At 35.8% G+C, this 21,278-nt stretch overlaps 1 protein-coding gene across 2 annotated transcripts; it reads right to left on the bottom strand.

Moving 5' to 3' along the window:
• Positions 1 to 840: 840 nt before the first annotated feature.
• LOC115209075 (F-box/LRR-repeat protein 15) lies at positions 841 to 20,715 on the bottom strand. Of its 2 annotated transcripts, none has more exons than XM_029777172.2 (5): positions 20,336 to 20,715; positions 6,553 to 6,629; positions 5,302 to 5,839; positions 3,567 to 3,698; positions 841 to 1,676 (listed from the first exon to the last, which is right to left on the bottom strand). In XM_029777172.2, the coding sequence occupies exons 2-5, from the start codon at positions 6,578 to 6,580 to the stop codon at positions 1,514 to 1,516; spliced, it is 861 nt and encodes a 286-aa protein (XP_029633032.1). In that variant the 5' UTR covers positions 6,581 to 6,629; positions 20,336 to 20,715; the 3' UTR covers positions 841 to 1,513. The 2 variants fall into 2 exon arrangements, with proteins under 2 accessions (XP_029633032.1, XP_029633031.1); XM_029777171.2 differs by having other exon boundaries at positions 20,355 to 20,715.
• Between the last annotated feature and the right edge of the window lie 563 nt (positions 20,716 to 21,278).

The following is a 21,278-nucleotide window of genomic DNA, read 5'->3' as shown; positions in this document are numbered from 1 at the left end:
TACCACTGCTCATTAAACTGATACAAATAAGTGTTATTTTATTTGTACCACCCGACTTGAAAGAGTTAAAGGGACGAAAACAAAACCAACTCTGACAGGGTTTGAGCTAGGAACATAAAGAGATTGTAGTTAAATATTGCAATGTATTTAGTTTAGCACTGTTTCCGCTACCCCACTTAAGCATATTCATCATTAAACAATTATTTTGCTTCCAGCACCTCCTATATACACAGTGCAGTTCCAGCTAGTATTAGTTGGTAGACACATAGAAAACCTTTACTATGAACAGTAACGTTTGCATGCTATGTGGAGACAAGACTTGTTTCAAAAAGCACATCAAACTCAGAACAGTTTAAAAACTGTATCTGTAGCTCTGAGGAAATAGTTTTGAATAATGGTAGAAGGGCTAGCCAGCTGAAAATGTTAATGGGAGAACTCTTCTATTTCATTACAAGATGCACCCAGTGCTCAACCCACTGTTTCTAACTAATGAAATATTAACTTTAGTGCTGTTGCTTATAGACATTTAATTTCCATGCCATTGTACCTTATTTACATCTAGGTGAACTTGGTCATTTGCAAGATAGTTTGACCACAAGCAGTACCATAAAGAGGATATACTGTCTCTCGCATCCCCTGGCACAAAGCCACCTCTTTCATTACCTCACCCCCACCTTTCAAAGGATCTTGCAAATTACTTGGTGACACAACCAGTGCTGGTACTATGCAAAAAAACATCCAGTCCATTCTCTGAAGTGGTTGGCATTAGGAAGGGCATCTAGCTGTAAAAAGCAGACAATGGAGCTTGGTGCCATCCTCTGTTTACAAGCCTCTGTCCAACCCATGCTAGCATGGAAGACAGATATTTGATGATGATGATGATGATTTTTTTCTTCAACTAATACCATAATACAACTTAAGTAGGCAATTTTTTTTACACAACCCATTGCAGTTTCATATACACAAACACACCTCTTTTTGACATATAATCAATATCTCCAATTCATACTAACTTTCTCAGCTAAATACATAAAATCCAATAATAATCGATAGGTATTGTACCATTTACTTTCAATTTGGACATTCCAACACTAAGCCATTAATTTAAGGCTTACAAAAATGTTTTTTGCTATGTAGTTGGCAACAGCTACCATTATGCTTAAATGTTTACAATCAACAATAATATTTAAACAAAACAGGATAAATCACTATATATAAAATTCTTGGTGCACTATTTGAGAATCCAATTGGAGAGTCATGGATATAATCAAAATGTTGATACATTTTAAAAGGTCCACCACCAGCAAAATTGTGATTAAAAGAAATATGTGGTGTTCATTATCATTCCAGATCCCTAAAACTCCTAGTTACAACACTCCAATTAGATAACTTTTATACCCCAATAAGTACAGCATTTCCAATTATCATCAACTCAGTGCATTAAGTCAAACTGTGGAGAATCATTTCTTACAAGGACTTTCCTGAACATCAGACAGAAAATCAAATACCGAGTTCAAATTTGGTCCGTGATCCGTGGTATTTTCTTTCGTGAGAGGGTCTCATGTAGGACATCAACACTAATGGATTCATCAAGACCCAGCAGACATCGCTCACTAATATGCTGACAGTTTTTAGCCTTGAGTACTTGTAGGGATTTGCAGTATGTCATAATGAATCTGAAACACACAAAGAATTACACTAAATTTAAAGCAAATTATACATCATTTAACATCCCTGTTCCATACTGGAACAGACTGGCTGGTTAGACAGGATCTGATGTGTCCAAATACTGCATCATGTTCCAATGTCTACTATTGGGTGCCCTTCCTAATGCCAGCCAGCATGAACTGGATAACTTTTTCAAGCTACCTGCACTATTGCAGTTGCCATGCAACCTGCAGAATTACAAATCTTGGGGGAGTGGGGAAGGATCAGCTTCATGCTCGGGGATGATTGGAGAGAACTTTGGAGAAGGACAGTGGCAGTGCAGGTTCTTGTAGAAGATCTGCATGGTTACTTACATCTAGTAGGTGGTGAGAGAATGCAAAAGATAATCGTGACAAGGTGCCTAGGTGGCCCCATAAGGCACAAGGTGAGTTGAAGAAACAGTGCAAGATTGTATGGGATAAAGAGACAGACTGCCAAAATGGGTAAGGTTGAAGGGTGAGTGAGCAAGAAACCACAAGTTGGGGGAGATAGAGCAATGCAGAATAGAATGGGAGAGCAAGCAGTAGGAGTAGTGAAGATGATACAGCTGTTGGATAGAAAACAAGAGAGGGGAAGACATGGTTGGGTAGTCTGCAGGAGTCAGTGGGTTGGGGGAGAAGAGCCAGGATTAATGCATGGGAGTGAGAGTCACTGTAATGTAGGCAGAGAACACAATACATAGCACTTTCAAAACTCAGTTTTGCAGAAGAGGAGTGGGTCGTTTTTAGAACCTCATATCGTCAGAGATCCCAGTCCTGTGTCATCGCTTTTGTCAGGCTCAGGCTCCCAAAGTCAACATTAACCACTTCCTGGGTCTCCCCTTTTTGCAAGTAACAGCCACATTTAGCGACAGGCAATTTTTTATGCAGCTGTCCTCATCCATACACACTATGTGTCCATAGCAGCATAGTCTTCTTTCTCACGCACAGCATTTGATTCCTATTATGACAAGTTTTTCACTCAGTGTCTTTGTGCTAATTCTTTCATGCACACTTACACTACACATCCACCAGAGAATACTCACTTAATTTCTTTTCAATTTTCTCAAGTTCTCTGCATTTAAGGCACATGTCTCACTACCAAGCAGCATTACAGTTCTAACACAAGCACCATACTGTCTGCCCTTCACTTTTTGTTATCAGCTGTGGTAGTAGCACCCTGAACTTTCTCAAATCAATTCACACTCAAGCTACTATACTTTCAGAGCAACTACCTCTCTTACTAATTACATACTGACAACAAATATAGTGTATGGAGCTTATACCTACTACTTTTCCGCATACCAAGCAAGGCCATTCCCCTGAAAGTAACAGGGTACTGTCTTCTTTCCAACTCACTAAAACCTTTGCCTTTGCAAGGTTTACCTTATGGCCTCTTAACTCCAGATTTAGCTTCCATGCTTGGAATTTCTTCTGTAATTCCCCTATGGATTCAGCTATGAGAACTAGAATTTGATATTATCAAATGACGTACAGAAATCAACAAATATTTGATGAAACTGACCACAGGTGCAGATCTTCATGGTATTTGGAGAGTCTGAGCTCTTCTTTAATTATTTTAAGAACAAAAATCTGTAGTTGTGTTGATCTACTTTGCAGAAGCTGTTTTAGTTCTGTCTCAGGAATTAGAATTTCCTCTTACACTAATTAAAAGATGGGTTTAATGTAAGTGAATTTGCAACAGTGAAACATTTAACCAAGTTCAGAGATTTGTTTTACCAGGAGTTTACAGCTAATAGGAGGACATTCTCCAAACAGTATGTAAAAATTGTTTCTTTTATCAGAATCAATAAATAATTACATTCCTACTGCAATACACATCACAATAAAAGAGGAAATGAAGCAAAAAAAAATACTTACTTAACACAAGCTTCAGTTAACCGATAGCAACCTTGAATATCCAAGTGGACCAATTCTGGACAAGCCTTGCTGACCATCTCAATACTATAATCAGTTATATTGTAAACACCGCTGAACTTCAGAGTGGTTAATCTATTAAAGAAATTTCAAAATAAAACATAATTTTAAAACATGGTTAAGAGAGTTGTTAACAAACTAGACAACTGACTGAAAAGTTGTATGATATAATTACTTTTAATCATAGTTTGATGAAGGGTTATGCCAAGGAATAGAAAACTGATTGTTTAAATATGATTAATGACCAATATGAGTTCATGACAATAAATAGTTGAAGAAACAAAAACAGGTATGAGCAGGAGTGTGTATATTCCACAGCAATATACTTCAGAGAAAGTTTTACTTAAAGGTTTGGCAAGGGATCTATGGTGGTGGGGATGAGATGCAATGGAGATAATAAAGACATCCAAGAGAAAATTAGCTGGTCTATATAATGGTCAAGTCAGCTAGATCAGAGACACCTTCATTCATTCACTCACACACAAATACACACACATGAAAACCTAGTGATGGGTGACTAAACCAGGAGGGAATCAGAAGAAATACTTTGTGGTGACTAGTTATGTCCCCTTAAATTCAGAGTGTAAATTTTATCCTAGTTAGCTTCGTTTTTTTTCAGCCATCAAATACAGTAATCAATATAATTGATTATGCATTTGGAGGTGGAGCCCTATGGTCTAATGATTGGGATCAGTAAAAAAAATATATACATATATTGATATACAGGGAGAACATAAATGACAATGAAGACAGGGCAGTAGAGAAGTAACTGAGAGCTTGGTGGCTTTAATACTGCACTCTCTCAATGTTTATGACACTAAACTTTCAATTGATATGCTTCCTATAGTTGAATACTTGTTAACATTTTGAGGTCTTGAGGCTGAATGGAAGCACTCCACCACTATATCTTGTACAAAGTAGCAAGTAATGCTCAAGAATATATAGTAAGAGTTTTTAACTGTCATCTCAGAGTAGATTATCAGGAAACAATGAATGACAAAGCATCAAAATAAAAGAATGGAAACAGATATAACATGGTAAGTTATGCAATGCAGACATGTAATCTAGGCAAAGAGAATTCTGATACAAAATTTCCAGAAGACAGCACTGATGAAGAGGCTTTGGAATGTGCATGCTTACTGTGTTTGTATTATATATATATATTTGAATAAAAGAAGGGTAAAAATACCACTTACCAAAGATAAAAGTGAAAGCTTCAAAAACCACCAATCCTACGATAAATACACACACGATTGGTGGTTTTTGAAGCTTTCGTTTTCATCTTTGGCAAGCAGTATTTTTACCCTTCTTTTATTCAAATATTTAATATTATACTTATTAAGGTAGAAGTCTTGCTAACTGCCTCATTATTACAGTTTTTAACAGCAATAATGCTTTCATATAGTTACTTTATATATATATATATATATATAAAATCAACATTCAGCACTTTGCATGGAAGACAGCATTGAGCTACAAAGTGTTCTTTGTTGACAGTTCCCTGAACATTAAAGCTCAGAACATTAAAGAATTGGATGAAATACCCGAGGCATTTTGTTTGATACACTCACAAGTCCACCCACCACCCTTAGATGTGATGATGATGATGAGAAAATAGAGACAGAAAAGTGAGTGAGAAAAAGAGACAGAAAAGAAGAGTGAAAAAAAAATTACTAACTTGTGACAGTTGAAAACCAAAATTCGAATACTTTCATCAGTAATATTGAAACAGGAATTGATATTGAGATATTTCAGTGAGTGACATTTAAAGGCTATTGTCACCAGCCCAACATTGTGTAACCATGTACAATGGGAGAGGTTCAAATGTGTGAGGTGAAGACATGTGGTGGACAGTGTCAGCAACACACAGTCAGAGAGGGCATTGCAATTCTTGAAGGAAACTTTTGAAAGACGGGGGTTACGTTCAATGAGGTAAACAAGAGTGTCTTCACAGGCACACTGAGTGCAATTCTTGAGATTGAGTGATGTCAAATTCTGAGTATTTTCTATGATAATGTTGAAGGCTGTCAAAGTGATTTGATCTGAGACGGTAGATATATCTAGTTGTTTTAGTGAGCTGAAATAACCTTCAGCTAGTCTTTTACAATGAGAATTAACCAAGCGCAAAGAGAAGAGATCTTTGATGCTGAGATATGGTAGCACTTGCTTCCATAAGACATCTTGCCAGGGTAAGTCAAGGAAAGTCTTTTCAAAGTCTGAAAAATATTTTTAAAAATAGAGAAAATTAGAGAAAGAATAAAATCATAGTGATAGTGATTTTTTTGGCATATAGCTAATTTTGGAAGGTGAGGTAGGTAAATTTAGTAATTTAGTTTATTACTGTTTCATGTTAGTTAAAATGTTTGACACCTTTCATTCGAAATCTCTGCCATTACAAGAAAAGATCTGACTTACAACCATAGGTAAAGGAAGAATTAGAAGGAACTGAATCCAAATTCAAGGATACTGCGTTTGGTAACAAGACAGAAGAAATAAAAATAATATATAACTGTATAACACATAAGTATTTGAGAACATATTTGTAGAGTTCAGTTAGTCAATAATAAATTTACTTTAGAGAAGAGTGAAAGCTACACAAGTTCCCCAGACAATCACATACAGTTACACCCTCAACAGACAAAATGCACCCTTCCTCAGACACAGTCACACACAAAACCTCCAAAAACATAAACACACACTTCCATAGACACAGTAATACACAGATCTGCTACAATCAGTCATACAGTCCCTCCAAACATATATGCACTTACAGAATCTCCACAAACACAAATACACTACACAAAACCAACACATACACAGAGGAAAGATTTGCGCAATCCTGTTCAGATGTGATTATGTTGCTGACAAGTAGAGTTACACAACGACCCATGTAATCACACACACACATACATATACAGAAGACACTTACTTGCAGAGGTCGGCTGATTAGCTACCATGTTGGCTAAGAAAAATGTCAGGACTTTTTTTCCATTTAACAGACAATTCCTGTGAGAAAATATAAACATTAAATCAATAGAAACTTATTCATCAATCTGAGTCAAGACTGAGCTTAGTATAGTTTAAGTCATGTACAAGACAGGTTAAACAAGAGTGGAAAAGTGGCAATGATGAATAAATATAATGCCTACAGCAAACTTGAAGATTTGGAGAATTAAACATATTATTCAAATCCACAATGCAATGAGACAGTGAGATAATTGAGCCAGTTATCCAATATTATTTGCACTTGACCACTTTTCTTCAACAAAGTAAATAGTTAATTTTCTTACAATAAAAGGCAATTACCTGATTTGTGCTCAGATTTTTCATGTCCAACCCTTCTGTTTCCCAGAAAATTTAAATCCTAGATTTTGATAACTACATAAACAAAAGTAATGTGGAACATATTTGATATAGCCACAGTGAACTCAGGATCCAAGAGCTGTTAGTTCAATATTTTTATGATGTAGTTGAGATAATACAATGGTGGTGATACTGATGTTGATTATAATAATATGGTTGTTATAGCAACAAAGATGACATGTTGACATAATAATTACAATAATGATGACCAAGTTGACAGCAATGATGATCATTGCCCATATTATTAACATATGAAAATAAATGCCTTTACCCATATCAGTGCACATCTTCCTAGTAACAGAACTCATTTACAACTGCTGCAGTTTACAATTATTAGTGAAAAATAAACATTGCAGAATTTTGTGCAGATGCTGCTGCAATTAATAAGAGATGGTTGATTATAATAAAATAAAGATAAAAATGAGACAGAAGATGAAGAAGGAACAAGTATATCCTGCTGTAGAAAACTATTTATTTTACATTATTCTGTATGAGACAGCAAATTTCATGAATGTCTGTAAGAATTTTCTTTCTTTAATAAATTATAGAAATAGAAATTACGTAAGATACTTTCTTTGTTGTAGTTAATCTTACTGTATCTCTATAATTGCATTATCCAACAGGTGTGTTTCATGAAATGAAAGACTTGCACCTAGAATGTTCCACTTTGATATGCTGACCTAGGAAAGGTTTTGGTTTTTGATTTTGTACAAAACCAACAGTTGTCCAAACTATGTCCCTTCTTCATGTTTCCAATGTCCAAGGGAAAAGTAATTGCTGGTATTACTAGGCACAAGAATCATTCACTGCTGGTGTTGCTATTGGAACTGACACCGCAAGGCATCCTATATCTGTTCTAACAGATCTGTCAATCATTAATTACTCTGGCCTGATACTTTATCAAGCCTGAAGTGATGAAAGGCAAAGCCAACCTTAACAGGACTGAAACCCAAAGTGCAAGGAATTGGAACAAACACAAAGCACTCTATTCAATACTCGAACAATTCTGTGGGATATAAGCTGAATGAAATTTGACTTATTTTTAGCAAGTATGGTGATCACACTAAAGCTTCCATGCAGACAATTACTGTATCTCTATATAGTACTATATTGATAGGGTGAGCAGATATTGGTGAAATGTTCAGCATATTTTCATGTAATGCAAAAATTGCAAAACAGCAAGATTCCATTTCTGCATACCATATCTGATTTCATGTAATTAAAAAATTTTAATTTGAAAAACGCATCAGTCCATTAGCTGCCATTTTCACTGTTGTTAACTGATAACTGGTTAATATGCATAGCTAATTAATGAGCTGATTAATTAACAAGTCATCTGATTAAATGAAGTGTTTTGGTTATGCAACTTAACATCAGGACATTCTAGCTCTAGTGAATACAGTCACGTGTGGATAAACTCCTGGTAAAGAGGTATGAAAACACCAAGGGAAAAGATTGTGCAACACCAAGAAATGAACAGAGAGGATGCAGATGATGGAAATAAATGAGGCTGATTGATGTTTGGAAAAATTGGAAATTGTCTCACTCTGCAACTACAGCCACAGATCATTATAAATTAACAAATTCACTAAAATTAACAAACTGACTAATAATGTGACTGCCTAAATAACTAATTAACTCACAGATAAACTGAATTCTTGATACAGTTTCTGTCTTGTACTCTCTATATTTTCATATTCTGAAGAAAAATAAATGGATAAAAACATCTTTTCTTTTCCGTATTTTTTTTTTTGGTTTTTTTTTCCTTTTGTGAACTAAAAAAAAATTTAAGCGTAGTTAAATGAAGACCTGGTGAGAATTAACAGATGTTATTGTCAGGAATGCAGCACAAGCAAATCTAAACAAAGGAATCCAGTGCCTCTTCTGATGATGCTAAGAATAATAATTATCCTTTCTATTATATGGTATAAGGCCTGAAACTCATTTTTAGCAGGGGTAGGACCCTAGTCAAATACATCAACTGGTACCTATTTTATCAATCCTGAAAGAATTACAGACAATGTTAACCTCAGCAACATTTGAACTCAGAGCATAAAGCTGGTGGAAACACCTCTAACAATTTTGTATGGTGTGCCAACAATTCTGCCAGCTTGCTGGTTTAATGACGATATTAATGTGTCTAATTTAAGCACAAAGCCAACAATTCTGAGTAGGATGGTCAAACAATTACATCAATCCCAGAATATAAATGGTATGATAATGAATAAGATGATATATGAGGTGGATAATTGCAAAGCAGACATAAAGTGAAGGGAGATACATAAAAAAAAAGGCATGAATTACAAATAATAAATGATGCAGCAGACTGCTTGCTACATAAGAACTTCCAACCCAGGCCAATCAAGGAATCCTCAAGATTCAAAATCCCCATTACATCAAGGAAAGTGCTGTGCCATTTTCACAACTCTCATATTGCAGCTCTGTCAAAGAGTTAAGTGACATAAAGACAAGAGTGGATCTTAAAACCAAAAATTTCAAAACATACAAGACTATAACAGCTGCTGGCTTTAAGAGGTTCAACCTGTATAACATTGTGGGGAAGCCACAAATGCTGAAGTTTACTTACAGCAAGTTGGCTTTAACAAAAACTGTTGTTCTTTAGCCTCAGCTCAGACCTGACTGAACTTATGAATACTATGAAACATTCCTGCCATAACCATTCCATCATTTTAGTAATATCTATGTCTACATTATCCAATGTGTACTTCCTTTATTTTAAGATTGTGATGCTGTGATTTCAGGGAGATTAGCTGTTATTTCTAGTCGGTTGAGCAACCATGTAAAGGTTTGCTCAAAAGTCTATCCGATAGCTTGCTTTCAAACCTGGTATTACGCTTTGAAAGATGCTCTACTAAGCAATTGGCAGTACAAACTGTTTTTCATTGACTGAATGGATTGACTTCATCACCAACCAAGACATGCAACAAGCCAACCAACCTTTGTCTAACTTTGTGTGCAAACATTATCTGAGCTGGCTGAGTCATGTAATGCAATTCCCACATGAAAGACTCACTAACTAAGTCCTTCAATGGAAAACTTATGGAAAGAAACAGACAGGACACCCAAAGTTGAATTGGCACAAAACAATCAACAAGAACATGCAACTAACTGACAGAACATAGAGTGATGCATTAAAAGATGCAAGGAACAATGATCACTGGTACACTTTGACATCTGCATGCATCTCAAAACATGGGAGCCCCTAAGTAACCATCAATGTGCATCATTGGTTAACTGGCTGATAATTCCCATAAACATCGCCTGGCCTCCATGCCGGTGGCACGTAAAAAGTACCATCCAATCGTGGATGTTTGCCAGCCTCGTCTGGCACCTGTGCCAGTGGTACGTAAAAAGCACCCACTACACTCATGGAGTTGTTGGCATTAGGAAGGGCATCCAGCCGTAGAAACATTGCCAGATAAGACTGGGCTTGGTGCAGCCTTCTGGCTTCCCAGACCCCAGTTGAACCGTCCAACCCATGCCAGCATGGAAAGCGGACGCTAAACGATGATGATGATGATCTGACTGATGTAATAATTCCATCTTGTACATGGCTCATTGGTTCTTTTCTCCATCAAACTTGTAAATGTTGAGGTCAAATATTGAGAATGGAGAAAAGAACCAATGAACAATGTTCATTAAACAAACTGTAGGTTTAAAATTCTTACTCAACTACTTTTAGAATTTGGTCTAATTTTTCTGTAGATTAATGGGACCAACACTGAAACAATATTGGAAACTCAATTTACTAGGAAGAGTGAAACATACCTTATTCGAATATTAAAAAGATCTCTCATTCATACTTGCATGGAAAAAAAAAATCAATGTAAATGCAGTAACAATACTAACATGAAGATACTTAGTTATCTATAAATTTGCAAACAACACTGCTGAATAAATGCAAACTCCTGACCATCAAAACAGGTCACATTTTTTTTTTTCCATTTTCTGTTTAAAGTTTTTCACTTCACTGATATTGCTAATTCCCTTGAAATTCACATCCATATTCAGTGCTAGTCTAGACCAATTAAGTAGCCTCTACATTGTTGCCTGACCTGCCAGAAATAGCTTCCAAATCTTTCTTAAAACACATTATCGTCTTTAAAAAGGGAAGAATACATTAGCTGACATAATTCTAAATACACAATGCTTGAAAAAACTGATGGGTTAGTAATATCCAGAATGGCTTTGTTCATAGATCTGTTCCATTAAATGACTTGGAGTTACATAATAGCAATAACAAGGTTAATCATTCATTGATTTTTTATGTTTGTTTCTATTTGATTTGCATATAAAATAAATAGCTAATAGATCTGAAATATTTACTGAAGACATAAATAATTTATATAATTAAACTAAATTTAAATTATATAAATAATATAAATCACCCAGGACAGACAGTTAAATTATTTTAATTTCTGGATTAAAACATTGCAGCAGATGGGCAATACAGAAATAATACTATAACATTATACAGTTAATGTAGGAGAATGTGTACAGGGTGGGGAAGCAAAACTTGCATTAAAAGTTACACTAATATTTCACAGCAACCACTATACCAAATGAAATGAAACCTAATACAGAACAAAGAATACATTGTCAGCTAATAATAAACTCTTTTTTATGCAGGAATATTGGAGAATATGACTGCACAGGAAGACAAAATCTCTCTCTCACTTCCCCGACCGGGTAACCTTGTACGTCCTCTACAGTAAGACAACTGTTTATAACCTTTCATCATCTGACATAAGATCACATCCTCCAATGCCCTCTCCCCTCTCAAAAGAGATTTTTTTTTGTCTCGCAAGTACTTAGTAACCCTGTCAGTGCAGGTGCCACTTAAAAGCACCCAATCCACATTGTAAAGTGGTTGGCATTTGGAAGGGCATTCAGCTATAAAAGCCTTGCCAAAACTGACCTCACCTGTACTTGTGCCACGTAAAAAGCACTAAGTCCACTCTGCTGAGTGGTTGGTGTTAGGAAGGGCATCCAACTGTAAAAATCCTGCAAAACATTTGCAGAAGTCTGGTGCAGGCTTGTGCCTGGCAAGCTCCTGTCAAACCATTCCACCCATGTCAGCATGGAAGGTGGACATTAAGCAATGATGATGATGATGATATATGTAACAATAATATAACAACAACAAAAATCACTGCCACTCTTCAATACTAGCACAATTGATGAAATATTAAACTCCACAATCAAGAGCCCTTCCCTGTGTAGCCATTCACTTTCTCATTTCCTGGAAATACCACAAGTGACCCATCATCATCATTCTCATTATGTTCTACTAGTAGTACCCTTACCACAACTAGACAATAGCAACAACAACATGATCAGCATTGGCAGTCCCTCTTCAATACTAGAACACTTGATGACCTGTTAAACAACACAGTCTCTAGCTCTTCTCCACAGTCAGGCCGCTCAAATTCTTCTCAAAATAACACAAGAGATCCATCATCACCATTGTCATCCTATTCTACAGTGACTACCATTACCACTACTACTACAATTAGTGAAGAACCATTCCTTTCTTCCCACCCGGTCCCACTATCCACTTCAATCTGAATGTATACCTGACAGCCCCATGATAAATTTGCCAACTGTAAATAAAGTAAAATCATAAACACACAAAACCCCAAAATATGCTTCTATGCCCAACACGAGAGACTATGCATATGCAGTGATTGTAGCTTCACCCATTTTCCTGGGACAAGATGCACAAGTCATACAAGCAATACCAACCAATGCCAAACCACACTCTTTACAGCACCACTACAATCACTACTAAATGCTAAATCACACTTAATAACTTCTAAACATGTAACCCAAAATCCTTTAAAATCTGTTGCTATTCCCAACACAAAAGATTATGTCTGATGTGCAACTGTCCCTTCACTCATCTTTCAGGGACTCAATGCACCAGTAAATGCATGACTTCAAACCACAACCAAATCCACAGTAGAAACATTCCTTACAGTGTCAGTATTGGTCCAGACTTTCATCAAAACCCAGGAGTCACCCAGATATCTATTGTAAAATAGCTATAACCATATTCAACAGTGCAACCATACCAACTCCAGACACACACCACCACCACCACCACCACCAAAAAAAAAACAAGAAAATTCTTTTTTAACCATAATGAATCTGGCAAAAGAAATAAAAAAGACTTTTTGCTGTCATTAACCCACAAACTCAACTTTATGATAATGCCAAATGTACAAGGTCGTCCACACTTCACAAATTGAACTTAAGTATCATATCTTAGAGACCTTGCACAGCAAGTGAGACCTCATACAGCAAGAAAAGAGAATATGTGAAGCACTAAGTGAAATGCACCTGATCCCAGACATATTGGATGTGGAAGTACATATACCAGATTATGTACTACAAAGAACTGACCACAGAATATGGAAAGAAGGAGAAATAGTGATCTTCATCCAAGAAGACCTGGCAACAAATATCCTCTTCTCCCACTCCAACAGTGTGCAATACACTAATAATGCATGTGATTGGCCTCAATTTGATCATAGGCATTATCTAGTCATCCTGATGGAGCTAACCATGGAGATCACTTCAAAGATACTTTGTCACTCATAAGTCAAACTCAAATGAGGCCAGCCCACTGGCCAATGTACTTTGAGCAGGGGATTTTAGTTTTCCTAATCTCAATGAATACTCTTTTCAATACTACAAAAAGACTTCCACATACAACAAATCATTACCTGTCCAACTAAGAGAAATAACATACTCGACCTAGTCTTTACCATCAATACAGACTTCACTCACAATGTTCAGATGATTCCCACAGCTATTTCTAACCACAACATACTACAATTATTTGCATATGGTTCAAAGAGTGCAACACACACAAATAACATCAAACATGACTCACTCCTCAGGAACCTGAATTTCAAGAAGTGCAAGTGAAATGAATTCAAAACAGAAATCCTTGAACCAAATTGACAATTTCAGTCAAGAAGTTTATGAAGTTTCTATACAAAGAGTTAATCAGGATCTGTTGAAAGTATGTCCCATATAAGCACACCCGTTCCCACAAGCACTTGATTTCATGATAGATAGATACTAATATGTAACAGAATTAGACCAACAAAACAACTAAAAAAAAAACAAATTCTCTCAACAGACAAGATTGAGAAAAGAAAAAAGAACATTGAACTGGACCTAAAACTATCTCATGAAAAAGAAACTTCCCTAAGAGAACAACGAGCAGTGTAAAATATAAAATCTATTTCTAAGTTCTATTTCCCCTTTGCTAAATAAAAATCAGCAATGCATAACCAGATTGGTCATCTAATGGATCATATACTAATGATTCATCACAAATATGTACATTCTTTACTTGACATTATAACAGTGCATCTTCCCATATTAACAAAATAATATATGAGCCAAATGAATTCTTTGATCCCCAGTACTCAGCTTACAGCTAATGACTTAGATTCAAACTCAGCATCTGAACCAGATGGTCTCCCAACCATACTACTAAAATCATGCAAAAACAGCCTTGTGAAACCATTAAAGATACTATTTCAAAAGTCACTGGATACCAGCAAATTCCCAGAACTATTAAAAGACACAATAGTAACACCTATACACAAAGGAAGGTAGCAAGGTTGAAGCTAAAAATTACAAACTTGTTCTCTCACATCTCACACATCTAAAATGATCAAATGCATTGTCTGAAATAGAATTAGTACATGCCTTGTAGAAAACGACCCCATAGATGATATACAGCATGGTTTTTGGATTCTATTACAGCACCATAACTCTATTCTTAATAATCTCTTGAGAGGAAAGAACATTGACTGTATATACTTTGATTTTGTTAAGGCATTCGACAAGATTGTTCATGGAATCATTTGTCATAAGTTAAGGAATTTTGGTATCTCAGGAAAACTCAGATAATGGCCCTTTGATTTCCTACGTAAGAACCAATTGGTTGTTGGAAATGGTTTTCACTCTGCAAAGTCTCCTGCAATACGTGGTATGCCTCAGGGAATGGTTCTAGCACTATAATTATTTATTATCAACCTGTCACAAGTGCACTCATCCAAAATAACGAGTTACACCGATGATACTAAAATATCATGACTATCCAAACCTCATTTATCAATAGATGGATTAAAACAATATGAAATTTAATACATCAAAATTTCAGATGCCAGAATGATTCAGAGTGCTAATGACATACAGGACTTAAGAGTAATCATGTCAAATGATGCATCTTTCATTATCTACATCACCAAACTGACCTGTAAATGCAGACATCTCATAGGATGAATCCTGCAAACTTTCATGACAAGAGAACCAGTAGTTAGGCTAACTCTATGGAAAACCTGATTCTGAACAGATTAGCTTATTTTAGTCTCCTAACTCATCTGGTCTCATAGAAGAAATTGAAGGATTACAAAGAACGTTTACCAGTGAAATACCTTTGATTAAAAGCCTTAACTACTGGGAATATCTTGAATGCTGAAGAGAGAGATATACTATCACATACATATGGAAAATCCTGTTCCAAATTTCAGCATTAAAGAGAATTTTAATGCTCAAACTGTTAGACACTGTCAACTTCCAAATATACCACCTTCAAAATCATGAGCAAAATCACTATTGTACTAATCTGATATTAAGAGGTCTTCAACTGTTCAACTACCTGCCTGAAGTAATCAGAAATATAAAAGGAACCTCTACTGAAACATGAAACAAAAAACATTGGCTAAACTAACAATAATACTGGACTAGTCAGCCATTCAAGGATGCACTCAGAGGAGATCAGCTGCTACCAACTCAATCATAGAAAAACTTACAGCCATAAAGTGACAACAAAGCTGATAGAAAATAAATTAAAGTGGTGCTCCACCATGGCTACAGTCCTATGACTGAAGCCTCCCAACTACATGGTTCAAGGTTCAATCCCATTGCACGGCACCTTGGGCAAATGTTTTCTACTATAGCCTCGGGTCAATCAAAGCCATGTCAGTGAATTTGATAAATGGAGATGAAGCCTGTTGTATGTGTGTTTTTTTATTTGTTTCAGACAATTGACTGTGGCGATGCTGGAGCACCACTTTTAGTCGAACAAATCAACCCCAGTACTTATTCCTTGTAATCCTAGTACATATTCTACTGACCTCTTTTGCCGAACTGCTAAGTTACAAGGACATAAACACACCAACATCAGTTGTCAAGTAACGGTGGTGGGGACAAACACAGACACACAAACATATATATACAACAGGCTTCTTTCCGTTTCCGTCTCCCAAATCCATACATAAGGATTTGGTCAGCCCAAAGCTATAGTAGAAGACACTTGCCCAAGGTGCCAAGCAGTGGGACTGAGCCAGAACCATGTGGTTGGGAAGCAAGCTTCTTATCATACAGCCATGCCTGCTCCTAGAAAATATGGAACGCTTCAAGAATTTGCGTGTCATCCTTGTGGAAATGTATATATATATATATTTTTAAAAAACTGTGTCTAATGACATAATGTAATAGGTATGAACTATAAGTGCTGAGGTTGGTTCACCACTAAAATTCCAGCTTGAACAGCATCTGAAACGAAGGTGTTGTTGAAGCTCCCTATCAAAGATGGCTATAAGTTGTTCGTCATTGAGCTGATTGATATATATTAGAAAGTGAAGTGAACAAGTAAAATATGTAATTCATGATTCAAAAATAATTGCAGAGTAGTTATAGTAAATAAGTGATTAAGAAATAATACATAAAATTTCTTAGTTGTTTCTAGAATAGCTGAGCATGTGGATTATATGTCACTGAGCAAAGATTTCCAATGTAAGCCAACTATTCCATCTTTGGAGAGAGAGAATTAAGGAGTACCTTTAAGAAAGTATATTAGTAGTTACTAGTTCACCAAAGAATTAAAGAACATATACTTAGTGAAAGATAATAGTTGTTAGCACTTCTATGATCAGAGAATTAAGGAAATCCTTAGTAATAGATAAAAGAAGTTTCTAGTTCCTTCTTTCAAGGAACAAGAAATAGAAATATAGAAAGTTAACATGTTCTATATTTAAGAGATGAGGAATTAGGTACATTATTTACATTTGATGGATATTTGTCATCTTGTTTGTTGTTAACACGACATTTCAGCTGATATACCCTCCAGCCTTCATCAGGTGTCTTGGGAAAATTTCGAACCTGGGTTCTCATTCCTAAGGTATTTTTTGATATGATTATTATTATCATTATTATTCAGGTCATTGCTTGGAATCGAACTCGGAATCTTGTGGTTAGTAGCCAGTGCTCTTAACCACTTATGCCATATGCCTGTGGGCAAAGTTAATGTGTCACAGGAAACTTTGTAAAAGAACTTGCCTAACAAGATGGTGCAGAAGTAAGTCAGTGGCTTAAACAACGAGTTAATTTCCTATCTGATACCATACAAAGTGAAATCTTAGAGGTATATGCCCATAACACCCTATATGAGACCAGAAAAAAAGTTTGAGGATTCTATGTTTATTGGCATTATATGTGATTGCTCTGGAATGGAACATGGATCAGTTATTGTTGTTATGTTTCTGAAAACCAGGATGTCCACAAAGATTTTCTCCTGACTACAATTCGGAGACACTAAAAACAGTTATTCTGGATGTTTTTGTTGCCAAAATATTGAGCTGGGATCAAAATTATGCTGTAAAATCGTCAGACAGTGCTGTAATGCATGTACATAAAATCTCATGCAATGAAAAGACTTTAGACATTCTCTTGGAAAACTTCATTGCCAAAACAAGTGAGCATGGAAAAATTTTCAGAGTGATTTGAATCATTACTTTTCCAGGCAATCACTCGGATTGAATCTCAGAACTGTCACTTTCGTTCACTGGTTTCAGTGAAAGGTTTACCAATTTACTTTTAACGTGGGCCTGATGAAGCCATCTGGCTTCGAACCGTCCAACATATGCTAGCATGGAAAACGGACGCTAAACGATGATGATGATGATGTGCCGCAGTGGTAGAGAAAACTAATAGGGTGTGTGAACATGTTCTGTTTTATGTATTTGCATTCATTCACACACTCACAATAACAAAAACATTTTAAACTTTGAGAAAATACTTGCATTAAAAATAAGCAAGGCTTTTCTCAAGCTCACAATGCAACACTGTTTTTGCTATCCTGTGTGTGAGAGTTAGTGCCATTAATGAAACTGTTATGCATTAATTTAATGTGTTAAACTTATCTTTAGTAATGTACTAGCAGAGATACCCGGCGTTGCTCGGAATTAAATGGCATAGTTTTTTTTTTTGTTTTACTTGTTTCAGTCATGTGACTACAGGCATGCTGGAGCACCAGCTTTAGTCGAAGAACTCGACACTATTATTTATTCTTTGTAAGCCTAGTACTTGTTCTATCAGAGTGTTTTACAAACCGCTAAGTTACAGTGTATGTAAACACAACAAAATCGGTTGTCAAGCGGTGGTGGGGGTATACACACACATTATATATATACATACATCTATACCTATATATATGCATACATATATGTGCATATGCATGTATACATATACATCTATATACATACATATATGCAGATGTATATACACATCTATACATGCATATGTGTGTGTGTGTGTGTGTGTGTTTGTATATGTGAGATAATAGTTTCAGTATGAAAACAAAGTAAATCACATTAAAACAGAGATGTTACTGTTTCACTTTTGACAACAGTGTAAAAGATAAAGAGATTGCTGCGGGCTCGCATTAGGCAAGAAGTTGGGGGGGGGGCTCGTAGCACTGCATGGACTCTAAGTAAGGCATGTGTAAAATTTGAATGAAATCGGTTCTCGAGTTCTAGGGATTCACACAGAGAGACACATATGCTCAGTTTTATACTAAGATATCGAATTTTACATAGATATATACAAGATCTGATATACACGTACATATATAAATATACACACACACGTCTTCTGTCACTCCTCTTCCACCTCGACACGAGTGTTTACAGTTGACAACACGTACTTCCAAATCCTAGCTAAGTTTTTCACTGAAAGGAATGAACGAAAGTAACAATTCTGAGGCTCAATCTGAGCGATTGCCCTTTTCCATGCATAATAATTAAAAATACTATTATACCTGTGTTTGTTTTGATATTAAGATTGAAAAAATATCGGCCTTGTTTGTAAAAAAACTTTGGACGTGAGTTTGCACCCCCTAAGCAAATTTCGTTCCTAGGCCACTGCATACAAGACGAACAAATCGAATCAAAATATTTATACTACTATTATTTTCCAATTATACTTGTCACCAGGCAAGACAGGAGTTGAGGTAGGTGGACCAGTTGGCATGAGCCTACGCTTTTGAGATGACATACTCCTGATAAAGACAAGCAGGACGCTTTGGTAATAATTATCCAACAAATTGTTATACTGAAATCCCCGAATATCTGAAAAAAAAAAAGTCTTTCTGAACACACTGACCACCCGTTTTCAGCGTAATAAAGACCCTAACCAGCACGTGTGCGTATTCTTTACCTTCGCCTTTTATTGTTTATAAAATATACTATAAACTAATTAATTCAGTCTCATTAGTCTCAGTAATCACAGCAACCTCATACAATATTTACTACGGTAAAATTTTACCGTATTTACACCAAACGAATGGACTTCACGAATATCTATAAAATTTCTCAGGTGTGCTGTTTTTCTTATTTGTCTCTAAAATATACCATAAACAGTTATTAACTCAGTTTAATTAATTTTAGTAGTCACTGACGTAAATTTGTGATTTGTAAATTGGATGAATGGAGAATGTCGTTTCTATATCGTACCTTTCGTTTTGTTTACGTTCGACAACTTTACCTTCTAGTGTTTTGTTAGTAAATCATGACACTTCATATACTTATCAATATCCCAGTCTATGTATTATATTAAACATTGACTAATGAAAGTATTTTATGAGCAGTTCGAAATATAGGGCCTAATATCACACATGGCTAGGTCATATTTACCAGCTTTGGGCGGCCCGTCACAAACTTAAGAGAAACATATAGCTTATATTTTATTAAAATTCATTACGTTATTAAACAATAACACTGCATGTTACACAAAACTTGCATCGTTAAGTCTATATTTCGGAAGTCGGGTCGGGCCCCTTGTATCGTTAAGACAATATTTCGGGACCCTTGTATCCCACTAGTACCGGAAATTTGACCCAGTTGTACAATTAAATAGATAAAATAATAATACATTTAAGCATCTTTCAAATATATAAAATAACAATTACTTTGAACACCAAATGCAGAGGACTTAAAATAGGAGTAAAAGCTTATTTTTTTTACCTTTCTTTTCTTTACTTACTTGGAGTTGGAGACACCATTAAAATGTTTCTGCGACCCGCATAACACAGTACAGCTGCGGAGTATTTCCAGAGAAGAAGCATCGACGGGGGAAGAAAAAAATGACTGTTTATCTTCGAGGGAGTACCGATAATGTTTTTGTTGAATAGTCGTTGGAAATGATAGACGGGTCGAGAATCATTAATTCCATTAAAAAAAAAGACAGAAATGTAGAAAATAAAAAAAATGAGTGTGCAACAGTGACCGAGGACAAAACAAACAAGAGAGAGAGTGGGGGGAAAGGAAGAGATGCAACGTTGATAGTGGAAGCCACTTGTTGGCAAGCACATGCTAATGCACGTGCAATACACTTGAGTGTTTATAATGGTAGCTGAAAATCGCGAATGGAAAAACGAAACGAAACGAAACAGTTGTATTTCGTGGTTCCTGATATATACATATGTATATCTCTTTTATTTTTTACTTGTTTCAGTCATTAGACTGCGGCCATGCTGGAGCATCTCAGAGAATTTTTTAGTAGATTGAATCGAACCCAATACTTTTTCTAAAGTCTGGTACTTATTCTATCGGTTTCTTTTGCCGAACTGCTAAGTTACAGGGACATAAACACGTCAACACCGGTTGTCAGCGGTGGTGACACACACACATAGTAGAATAATAAAAGAAAAGTTCATGGTACAGTATTATATATATATTTGAAAAAAAAATTAGTAGAGATGGCTTGGGGAGGGGCGGATAATTTTTATTTTAATCTTAATGTTTACATTGAGTTACTCTGATAAGAGTTTCGAGCTTCAAGTAGGTGTTTTCAAACTGAAAAATGTATGTTTTACTGGTTGCTTAAATAGCAAAAGATTTTTCTTACAAGTATACACACACACACATATATATACATACATATATATACATACATACATCATCATCG

This window comes from Octopus sinensis, linkage group LG3 (genome assembly GCF_006345805.1).
Source record: "Octopus sinensis linkage group LG3, ASM634580v1, whole genome shotgun sequence".
Classification (NCBI taxonomy): Eukaryota; Metazoa; Mollusca; class Cephalopoda; order Octopoda; family Octopodidae; genus Octopus; species Octopus sinensis.
Note: the sequence above shows the minus strand (reverse complement) of the source record. Positions and strands in the feature narration are given on the sequence as shown.

Coding starts and splice junctions, on each gene's coding strand:
- LOC115209075 (XM_029777172.2), bottom strand. CDS start 6,580: ATGGTAGCTAATCAGCCGACCTCTGCAA. Junction 3,699..5,301: donor TTGGTTTTCAACTGTCACAA/GTTAGTAATTTT, acceptor TTTCTTTAATAG/ATTAACCACTCTGAAGTTCA. Junction 1,677..3,566: donor TTAACTGAAGCTTGTGTTAA/GTAAGTATTTTT, acceptor TGTGTGTTTCAG/ATTCATTATGACATACTGCA.